This window comes from Phaseolus vulgaris, chromosome 10 (genome assembly GCF_000499845.2).
Source record: "Phaseolus vulgaris cultivar G19833 chromosome 10, P. vulgaris v2.0, whole genome shotgun sequence".
NCBI lineage: Eukaryota > Viridiplantae > Streptophyta > Magnoliopsida > Fabales > Fabaceae > Phaseolus > Phaseolus vulgaris.
Window position 1 is genome coordinate 28,282,911 of NC_023750.2, and position 11,781 is coordinate 28,294,691.

Below are 11,781 nucleotides of genomic sequence, written 5' to 3' on the forward strand. Positions count from 1 at the left end.
ATCCATACTCCACCCAACACTCCAATAAATATTAATATTTTAATTATTTATAATTTTTTTAATTTTAAAAATTATTTTAATATTTTCTATTTTAATTATATTTTCATTAATTTGTTTTTTATTATAAATATTAATATTTTATCGGTGAAAATATCAAAACCCAATAACAAAATATATATTAAAACGGTAATTATTAGATGAAAACTGCATCAGTGCTGTGCGCGTAACTGAAGAAAGCGAGACAAGGGTAGAATTGCAATTAAATTGTATGAACTCACACTTCCGTTTAAAACTGCTAAAACATGCGTCAAAAAGCGCCGAAACATTTGCGCTGAGTTTCCTACTGTCTCCTTTTTCTCCACTCTTAACTAACCTCACACAAATGGAACCGGAGGAAGCCGCCGTCACCGCCGTCTCCGCCTACGACGGAAGTGGCGACGAGGGAATGCTGGTGTTGGACGGCGGCGATGTCGGCGGCGGCAAGGACAGAGTGAAGGGCCCTTGGTCGCCGGAAGAGGACGCCATTCTGAGTCGTCTCGTTAGCAAGTTCGGCGCCAGAAACTGGAGCCTCATCGCGCGCGGGATCAGTGGAAGATCCGGCAAGTCGTGCCGCCTCCGGTGGTGCAACCAGCTCGACCCTTCCGTTAAGCGCAAGCCCTTCACCGGTACGTGATCGATATCGGTACCGTCTGCGGGTTTGAATTTGAATTTGACTTTGATTGGGTTTGATTTAATTTGAATCTTTTAGAAATTGACCTTACGAGCGTAGAGATCGGAATGGTTTGAATTTTCTTATCGTAATGTTTTGTGTATGATCTTTTGTTTTTATAGTTTGATGGTTATGTGGTTCTCTTTTGAATTTGCTCGGATATTTGATTTTCTGTGTGTATTATTGTTTCTTAATGGATAAGTCATGCCTTTTGCCTAGTTGTTACTTTAGGAATTATCATAAGTGTCATTTTGAGATGGTGATTGGTTGTTATTATTCGCTATAGTGTATCGCTGTTACTTGCTCACTGATGCTGTGTTTGTGAGTTATTAATGGCTATAGGGTATCTGCGATCTTTAATGTGGTTGTAGTAGCCGCAATTGCAGTCGCAATGTTGAGCCGAAAAACCATGACATTGCCGCCACAGTTGTGGCTGCTGATATTTTTTTTTAAAACCATAGTATTCGCATGTATATATATATTCCTATGATTTAGCGAAATAGCTAAAATGATGTCCCGTCAAAATATATGTCTAGGAGCCTTGGCTCAGGTAGTACCAATCTCTTTGGAGACTACATTTTAAAGGTGATAAAATTTTTAGATTTAAGAGAAGCAACACTTTTTGTAATGGTTTACTGAGTCACAAATGGAGACCAAAGGAGTGAACCATCCTTCCAAGATACCCGTTATACAACTGAGCTGCTGCTTGATTTTCCACAACTAATGAATATAAATGTTTCCTCTTCTACTTAAGCCAAGCCCACGATCTTATCAACTTTAGGAGGCCATTCAATTCCATTACAATTAACTAGCTATTCTCTGGGCCTCATGAATGTCAACTGCTCAAAGTTCAACCACGTTGGCTTGTCTACAGGCTTGTAATTGGGGAACTGAGATGGGATGGTATCCACACTCCCATCCTTCCCACTGTGTTTTGCCCCTTCTTACCAAGATTTCAAAATCCTGCATGCCTACATACATGCATTCATCTGTAAATCCATTTGCCACAAGGTAGGTAATCTTTTGTACAAACTTCAGAAACGTCTTCTTTAGAACCTTTGAACCGTCACCTCTATTAAATTTTTCTATGTCAGATCTGATGTCTTCTTTCTCAAGAACTCGAAAAGTGCCCTGCTAACCCCGCATGGTCGTGAATGTGAGTTGATGGTAGGAACTGGATCAGAATCACATAAAAATCTGCCTTTACTGGAAAAGAATAGTGGAAAAGACAGTAGAATTTCGAGGATCTGCACCTCCCAATGCCCAAAGCCCAAACTCTTCTCAATTGACAAGACACTCCTCTATTTCCACCTCTTATTTATAGGAAATATGCCTTATTTCTCTATTAATCCCTGTCCCAACTAGCTGACCACTATAGCAGATTGACAATAAAATATTGTTTTACAGACGAACCTTCTGATTTGGTTTCAGCTGTTACACTTTGAAGAGATTCTCAACTTGGGTTACCCAACTCACCCACTTGGTGCCATGGCCCCAAAGATTTGACTCGTCAGAAGGACTCATAATTGTCCTGCTGTTATGATTCTGTTTTCTCCTTGTTCACTCTTTACTTTTATGTCTTGTGAGTGGATTGTCCAGTGTCTTACTCCTTGAAGTTTATGTTCTGTTTCTTCATTCAGTCACTGATAGTTGAAACCTTCATCACCAAACATCTTTGTCTGAATCTCTGCCGAATTAGAGGCCACAGGAAGTCATTGCTCCCTGTGATTATTGATTCTCTCCGTGAGGAACCTCCCATTGTTCTTCAAGGCTTCCATTCTGTTTTCCATGTCATCCTCAACTATGTTGCTTAGATGCAGGTGTAGTATATGATTTTTTAAAAGACATAGGGTATGGTTCACTTTTATAAAAATGTTCATATAGAAATACTAGAATTTTATATGAAAAGAAAATAACTACATAACAAAACTCTACACCTCACCTCTTATTGATCGTGGGGGCAGATATCAAAGGCCAATTTGCCTCATATTTACCGTACGATCTCCTTGTTGACACTAGATCATAGACATATTTTTTTAGACACATAGAAAAGAACAAATATGCTCATTCAAAATAAATTCTCCAAGATTGAGATAAAAAAAAGCATCTTAGTGGATGAGGCTTTCACTTGGTGGTGTTTGAGGAGAGTAGATGTATGGATTTTAACCCTTGATTTAAGGTAGACTATTTCCAATATTTGAAATCGTTACCTATAGTGCCAACCTTACCATTGCACCTAGGTTCACCTGCAAAATAATAGAATGATAAATATTTGTGGAACAAAATACAACATGGATGAGAATGCCAACTTTTTGTGAAGATACCCTATTAGAGCAAAAGGTCAACACCCTATAAGTCTTTAAGTTGAGTCCGTTGTAATCTATCAAATGCAAGAATTACAATTTGATCACTTGATGAACTAAACCAGAAAACGCTTTAGCCAAATGATAAAGTTGGGTTGTAAAGCTACGCATGCTAAATTGTATTAGATTAAAGAGATACGGTATGATCACTTTAATGTACAAAACTATTGTCTGAATATTTTTGAAAAGGTTTTTCAAAATTAAATAAAACACAATTCAACCCTCCCTTGTGTTTCTTCTATTTTTCATAGTTGCATAAGTGCTTGCCTCTAAAGGGTTGAGCACCTGACAACGACTAGAGGAAAATATCCAACACCACAAGCATTGAACATCAGATGCAACTTAGCAACAAAACAAGAGAATCTGGGTACCACAAGAAAGTGTTATTCCTGTTGCATGTACAATAAACAAGACACAACAACAAACCAAATTATTTGTAAAACTATCTGAGTATAAGTTAAAGGAGGAACTCTAAGCTTATGGGGAGTGACACAAAAAGGCGAAGGGAAAGATAGAATACCTTCATCCAATAAGATGAAATCAAAAGTTGATTGAAATCTTCAAAGGAGCTACAAGATATCTTAAAGATTAGCTAGAAGGAAAAGGAAGACCTTTGACATAGAAGAATTGCATCTTCATATGACAACATGAACTATTCACCGTGGTGGATTGTAAAAGACTACATAGGATATATTTGGAAGAATCCCTGTAACGCTTGAGTGCATAAGAACGTCTCAAGGATCATCAGACGAAAGAGGTGTACTCATCTAAAGAAGAGAAAACAGAAAATTCATCTCTCAAGAGACGAAGACATCTCCAAAGACGAAAAAAACTCCTTGACTAGTGAAAAAACATTCGAGAAGGGGAGACATAGCCACACACCATGAAATTACAAGGCATCGTGTAGGGGAGAACCGCACTGGTGTTAATTGATAGTGGGGCTAGTCACAATTTTATTTCGACAGAGTTGGTAAGTCAATTGGGTTTACACATTGAATCAAAACTGACTTATACTGTGAGGCTAGGGGATGGCCACAAAAAATCTACATGCGGATGTTGTCCTAAGGTAGAGTTACAGCTGGGAACCTATGGAATCAAGGAGAAATTTTTCGTATTTGAGCTAGGAGGGGTGGACATGATCTTGGGAGTGACATGGTTGGCGACTCTGGGGGAAGTGAAAATTAACTGGAAGACTTTGACCATAAGTTTCTGCAGGGGAGGAAAGCAAGTGCACATCTATGGAGAGCCCAAATTAGCTCGAATGTTGGTGACTCCAAAAGCCCTCAAAAAAGAGAAAGAAATTGAAGCGGCGTCCCTTGTGTGGGGAATAGAAAATGTTGAACATTCAGTCCCAGACCAGTCCAAAAATAACCAGAGTTTTGCCGATTAAAGGGGTCACAAGCAGCAGAGTTGGAGAAGGTCCGAAAGGAATATATATGAAGGGGTTTTTGAAGAACCCACACAGCTACCACCCAACAGAGAAGTTGACCATAAAATTTCGATCAAAGCTGGGATGAATCTTATCAATGTAAGACCGTATAGATATCCCCATCTGCTGAAAATGGAGATAGAAAAACAGGTGGAGGAAATGATGAAGATCAGAATAATTAGACCCAGTAATAGCCCCTATTCTAGTCCGGTGATACTCGTGAAGAAGAAGGATGGAAGCTGGAGGTTTTGTGTGGATTACAGGGCTTTAAACAAGGTAACTGTTAGATATTATTAGATATTATTAGATATAATTAGATATTATTAGATATAATTAGATATTATGAGATATTATAGATATTCCTAGATATCTCTATTTATGTAATGGGCTTAGCCCATATGTTTCTTTTCCTATATAAACATAACCCTATGTGTTCAATATACACAAGAGATTTACCCTATTCTTTCTTTTCCTTTTAATAACAACCATTCCGGATAAATTCCCTATTCCGGTGATAGAGGAACTGCTAGACAAACTATGTGGGGCGCAGTATTTTTCTAAGGTGGACCTCAGGGTAGGATATCACCGAATTCGCATGCACAAATCGGATATACAGAAGACCGCTTTCCGTACCCACCATGGACACTATGAATCACTTGTTATGTCATTTGGGTTGACAAACGCGCCTGCCACCTTCCAGTGCACCATGAACGACATTCTACAGGCTTATTTGAGGATGTTTGTTTTGGTTTTCTTTGCTGATATCCTGATCTATAGCAAAACTTGGGAGGAACACCTGACCCATTTGAAGCAGGTTTTAGAGATGCTGCAACACCATCAGTGGTTCAAATGGATCCCCAGAAGATTGTTGCAATGGCCAATACTTAAGTCCTTGAAGGCCCTAAGAGGATTTTTGGGTCTCACGGGTTACTATAGGAGATTCATTTATCACTATGGAAAAATGGCCAAGCCTTTGACGCAATTGTTAAGAAAGGGATGTTTTGTGTGGACAGCAGAAAGCACGAAAGCCTTACACAAGTTGAAAACAACAGTCAGCACAACTCCGGTGTTGAAGATGCCAGATTTCAGTCAAGCTTTCTGTATTGAATGTGATGCGTCTGGAACAGGTCTAGGAGCAGTGCTATCTCAAAACAAACAACCTATTGCTTTTTTCAGTAAAGCCTTAGCCGAGACTTCACTAACCAAATCTGTCAATGAAAAGGAGTTAATGGCCTTAGTGTTGGCTATTCAACACTGGAGACCGTATTTGATAGGGCGGCGGTTCACAGTTTATACTGACCAGAAGAGTCTGAGATACCTTCTGGAACAATGAATAACCACCCAGAACCAACAGAATTTGTTAGCAAAGTTGATGAGGTATGACTTTGACATTGTGTACAAACCGGGAGCATTCAATAGGGTAGCAGACGCGTTATCTTGAAGATTGGAGGAAGAGGAAGACAGAGTTAAGGAGATCAATGTTTTGTCCAAACCTTATTGGAGGGACACTAAATTAGTGGAAGAAGAAAATCGGCAAGATCCTACCCTAAAGAAGATCATGGAGGAATTGGATAGCAACCCAGAGACACATGGGAACTATACCCTGAAAAATGGGAGGCTTCATTACAAGGGTAGATTAGTGTTATCGATGTCTTCCAGTTGAATTCGCAAGTTACTACACGAATACCATACGACTCCATTGGGGGGACATTCAGGAATGTTCCGCACCTTCAGAAGGATAGGTCAGTCGTACTGGATGGGCATGAAGAAAAGCATCATGGACTACATTCAGGCTCGCGCAGTTTGCCAGCAGAGCAAGTATCAAGCGTGTTCACCACAAGGACTACTCCAAACTCTACCAATTCCGAAAACTGTGTGGGAGAAAATAAGTATGGATTTCATTGTCAGACTTCCTAAATCAGGTGGGAAGGACGCAATTTTGGTGGTGGTGGATGGCCTTAGCAAGTATGGTCATTTTGTCGCCCTTAAACATCCATATTCTGCGAGATCTATTGCGGAGGTTTTTGTTAAGGAGATAGTGAGATTACATGGCATTCCCACATCCATAGTTAGTGATCGGGACCCAACTTTTCTAAGTTTGTTTTGGAAAGAATTGTTTAAGTTGCAAGGAACGACGTTGAAGATGAGCACGACCTATCCCCCCGAAACCGACGGTCAAACGGAAGTTTTGAATAGAACGTTGGAAACATGCCTACGTTGTTTTAGTTCGGAACAACCTAAATTATGGGCGACTTTCTTACCTTGGGCGAAATACTGGTATAACACCAGTTTTCATGGAGCGACGAAGTGTACACCGTTTGAAGTAGTGTATGGCTGACCACCTCCATCCTTGGCACGCTTTGTTCCAAGAGAGACGATGGTAGAAGTGGTGGAACATGATTTAATGAACCGGGATGAGGCCCTCTCACAACTTAAATTTCACCTGGAAAGAGCGCAGGATTTGATGTCCAAACAGGCCAACCGCCATAGGAGACCTTCCCCAATTAAAGTAGGTGATATGGTTTACTTAAAACTCAGGCCCCATCGGCAGCTGTCAATGTCGAACAAATTGCATCCAAAGCTAGCAACCAAGTATTATGGCCTGTTCCCAGTGGTGGTTGCGGTAGGGACGGTGGCTTTTTGACTACAATTGCCAGAAACAGCTCGAATACACCCGGTCTTCCATGTATCTCAATTTAAGTTAGCAGTAGGGACACAAGAAGTTCAACCCGAACTCCCTATGGAGTTTCAAGGTCCTGCAGAGAAATTGTATCCAACAAAATATTGGATAGACGAGAATTATTCGTCCAAGGAGCATATATTCCACAGCTATTATTAAAGTGGAATGAAGGAGAGAGGGACACAACTACTTGGGAGGATGTGATGACAATCAAAGAACAATTTCCTAAATTCAACCTTGAGGATAAGGTTGTTTTGACAGAGGGGAGTATTGTTAGGACAGAGAATAAGAATAAGGAAAATACATGGAAGGTATATCATAGGAGAAATAAAAATAGGAACCATTAAGGGAGGCGGTTGGTTAGTGGGTTGGGTATGGTTGGTCTTTAAAGACCAACAGGCTTTGGGAAAAGGGAGTTTTTTTATTTTAGAATTCTGTGACAGGAGCAGTCCTGTGTGAAAGGGAGTTTGTTCCCTTTGAAGGCATTCTTTTTGTAACAATGAAAAAACAATAAACTGAGGAATATTTAGTGAATTGTTGGTGTCTTTGTGTTTCTTGGTAGCTTTTTCCTGGGATCCTAACACACTGTGACTGAGATGAAGAATGAGAGAGAAGAGGAGAACGCGATCGGCGATGATGGGCGGTGGCGGAGAACGCGAGCGCGACAACGGTGTCGGTGGAGTTATACGGTGCGGTTTGCTTGTTCTCTCTTTAGGGTTTCTAATTGTGACTTTTTCTTCGCTAATTTTCACTCTTCTCTCTACTCTTTCCTACTTCACTCACTCAAAAATATGATTTGGGTCGCACTGGGCCGCGCTAGGTTAAAAAAGTTAGGGCAAACAACATGCCGTGCTAGGGTACGAGGCAGCTTGACGGCGGCCTCCGATGCAGCAATCCACCGAGTTGTGCGGCGACGCAACCCAATCCGCTCCGACGTTGATCCGCCATTCAAGTCACCTCGGTTTGGCCTCCGAACTCGCTGCATTGTACGATTTTGCGATTTTCATCACGATTTTAACTACATTGCCTTGCGTCCTTGTCTTCCAATGTCCACACCCCAAGTTTTATTGGACATAGCAGGCTCAATATTTTATACATGAAAGAAAATTCAATGAAAGTATGTTCTATTTCTAAAAATTACAATCAAAGTAAATTCTATTTTACAAACAAGCATTCTATTTATTTAAAGCTAATAAAGATCATTCTCATTCATGCACACTCATCATGAAGTGTCACGCCTAGATAGTATGTTTCAAAGTGTTGGAGATCTCATATCATTTAGAGATATGATCAAATATTATTATATAGGTCGATGAAAACCTCAGTGTACCAAGTTGGTTTTGTTGAGTTAAGCTTAAAGTTTACTTTCATAGGATAGTATTAGAGCCTATCCTAGCAAGATTTGGTGGGCCTATTAGTCCACCTACTATTGGGTTCCCCTCTATTCCCACGCTCAATGTCCTCGACGTGAAGGAATGTGTTGAAGATCCCACAAATTATAATGTATAAGGTGGGTGCAAATCTCATCTTACCAAGTCAATTTTGTAAGGTTGAATTAAACTTAAGGTCTACTTTCATAGGAGTGAGAATAAAGCTCAAAGTAATAGACAAGGGCCAAAACAAGCATTAGAGCATGATGTTTAATTTGATACAAAGCGATGAACCTTACTAGGGCTCGACATGCTTTGAATCCTCTTGAAAGAGAGAAAACATAGGTGGTGCTTGAGAATGAGGCTCGTCAAAAAGTTTGTGGTTTTCAATCAATTTCCAATAATAACTTTAGTATGATAACATAGTACTTCTTGTTATTTTCTCTGATAAAATTATTATGTGCGATATCGTGATGCCAATGGTAGTTGGTGATGTGAAATTGAAGGCTGCAATGAGGTTGACAACACATTGAAATGAAATATAACACTGGGTCAATTTTATTGAAGAACAGTATGGCCAATACCTGTAGTACTATATCTGAGCTTTGACCTGTTATTAATTTTTTATGGTTAGTTAATTAGTTATTCCAATTCTGTTATCACAAGTAATATTCTGTCGCATTTGTCGTACTTCTTTCTGGAAGCACCGACTAAAATATATTCACTTCACTGATTGTTTTTATATCAACATTTGCTGGGTTGTCTTAGAACAACTTTTCTCTTCAACTTGTGTCTAAATATAAGCCACAATTTTTGTGTGTGCAAATATGCTGAACCAGGAACAAATTATAAGTGTCTACATTATGTGATGATTCGAGGCATAAAAATCCACTATTCAACAAACATGCATTGCATTGAAATATGTTTGTAACGTACCTCACACGGCAAGCACTGTTGTGTGATATATTTGCTTAGAAACTACGAGGTGTCATCTATTTGATCGTATCATGCCACTCTCGTATAGGTATAAGCTTAACAAATACAATTCTTTTCAGATGAGGAGGACAGAATCATAGTTGCTGCTCATGCAATCCATGGGAACAAATGGGCAGCCATTGCCAGGCTTCTACCTGGAAGAACGGATAATGCCATTAAGAACCACTGGAATTCCACTCTGAGGCGTCGGGGAGTTGAACTTGATAAGATAAAATTAGAATCTGGTAACTTTATGGAAGATGCTAGCTTGGAGAAAGCAAAAGCATCCTCGGAAGACACTCTATCATGTGGGGATGTTTCTTTGAAATCCTCAGAAGGGAGAGATGTCAGTTCTGTGGAGATCATGGATGATAAATCTGATGGTAAAGCACAAGCTGAGGGCCAATTACACCACAAAGTCAAGGATCCACCTACCCTTTTTCGGCCAGTAGCTCGTGTAAGTGCTTTCAACGTTTATCACTCGTATGATGTTATACAACCCTCAACATCAATTCAAAGACCTGTCCCGATGCAAGGACCCATTTTACAATCTTCAAGACCAGATATGGAATTTTGTAGAATGCTTGAAGGAATTTGTGGTGACCAGGCAGTACCTCACCAGTGTGGCCATGGTTGCTGTGCTGCTCCAAATGGTAGAAAGTCCGAAAGCTCTTTGTTGGGACCGGAATTCATTGAATTTTCCGAACCCCCATCTTTTCCAAATTTTGAGTTGGCTGCAATCGCTGCAGACATCAGTAACCTTGCTTGGCTTAAAAGTGGATTGGAGAATAGTAGTGTGAAAATTATGGGAAACACCTCTGGCAGTGCAATGTCTAATGGATCTCGAGTACATATTGGCCATTAGATTGCCTAATAAATCATCATTGGTCCTGAGTGAGGACTGGATAATGGGCATGATGCAGGCTAAGTGATGATTGTCTGTTTTCCTTGCAAATGTAATAAGGCAACCAAAGTTAAGTTAATCGATGCTATAATGTAAATTGGATTCACTAGGTAAAAGTAGAATGTGGGATTCATGAGTTCAAGGAACAATTTTTCTTTTTGGTGTTTTGAGTTACTTGATTTGGAAACTAGCAATGTTCGATGTAGAAAGGGGAAATTTCTTGCATTTGAATCTGTTTGGAGTTGCTGCTCTTATGCGTACTTTGTAACTGAGCGAAACAATGCCGAAGAGTTATTTTCTGCTGCGTGTCGCCTAGGTTTTTATAGTAATATGAAATGGTAATAGCTGCTGCACTTATTAGTATATTTTTTAAACACATTTTCTAATATTTTTTTTAATAGATAAATTTACTTACTTACGATTTAATAATGTATGATAAATTTTAACTAATAATAGAGATATGTTAGGAATAATGTGTGGCGGATAAATAACTAAGAATACGTTAGAATTACCAACTTTACTATCTTTGGCTAACATCAGTCTACATGCTATGATCATTATTTTCTTACCGCAGCACTAGAATAATCACTTGATTTCCGTCACCAATGCAATGCAAAAGTTGGTTCAACATTCTAGATATTGGGAAAATTTTGAGCATCTCCAATTACGAGATGATTAAGGGTTGCATCGACTAACTCTTCTTCTAGAGGGATTTCATGTGTTTCTATGCTTAAATTGCTTAAAAAATTTCTTTGTTGTTTCTTTTAGCAACTTAGCCTAATAATGAAGTCTAACTTAAAAATATTAAATTATCAAGTTTGGAATTCCTTAAACTCTAAGTTGTTCAATAATAACGTGACTAAGTAAGAACCACAATTATATTATCTTTCTTTAATTACGTAATATTCAAATGATAAAATTCATTTTGGATTGTAATATAAATGTGTGCCGTATTTTCTAATTTAATATCATCCTTTTATATTTTAAATGAAAAAAGTAAATCTGTTTTTTTTTTGTTTTTTTATGGTGGGATCCTTGTGTTCTATTTTTTTATCTAACAAATTTATGTTGGTTATATTCTGTAAATGTAGAAACGAAGAATAACTTAAAATCGTAAAATTTGAAATTCTAAAATAAGTTTATATATATATATATTTTGATATATATTTGTCCTTCTCCCACATTAATATTTTTTTTAATAAAATTCATGTTAGACATATTTATGAACTTTGGCATTTGAGCTAGACTCACCCTAAAATTCAACTATCTACTACCAAAAAAAACAACATTTCATTAAAAAAAAAGAGAAAACAAGAATGAAAACAAACTCATGTAGAGAACATACAAAGAA

General features: G+C 38.6%; 1 protein-coding gene across 1 annotated transcript; it reads left to right on the forward strand.

Moving 5' to 3' along the window:
* The first annotated feature begins 234 nt into the window (after window positions 1-234).
* On the forward strand, window positions 235-10,663 carry LOC137818854 (transcription factor MYB1-like). The gene is made up of 2 exons (XM_068622480.1): window positions 235-665; window positions 9,607-10,663. Exons 1-2 carry the CDS (start codon window positions 269-271, stop codon window positions 10,389-10,391), a joined length of 1,182 nt encoding a protein of 393 aa, XP_068478581.1. The 5' UTR covers window positions 235-268; the 3' UTR covers window positions 10,392-10,663.
* Window positions 10,664-11,781: the final 1,118 nt, after the last annotated feature.

Bases quoted from the DNA above. Each gene is read 5' to 3' on its own strand.
- LOC137818854 (XM_068622480.1), top strand. From the start codon at position 269: ATGAACTCACACTTCCGTTTAAAACTGCTAAAACATGCGTCAAAAAGC. The intron at 666-9,606 runs GTACGTGATCGA...AATTCTTTTCAG, and splicing joins TAAGCGCAAGCCCTTCACCG to ATGAGGAGGACAGAATCATA.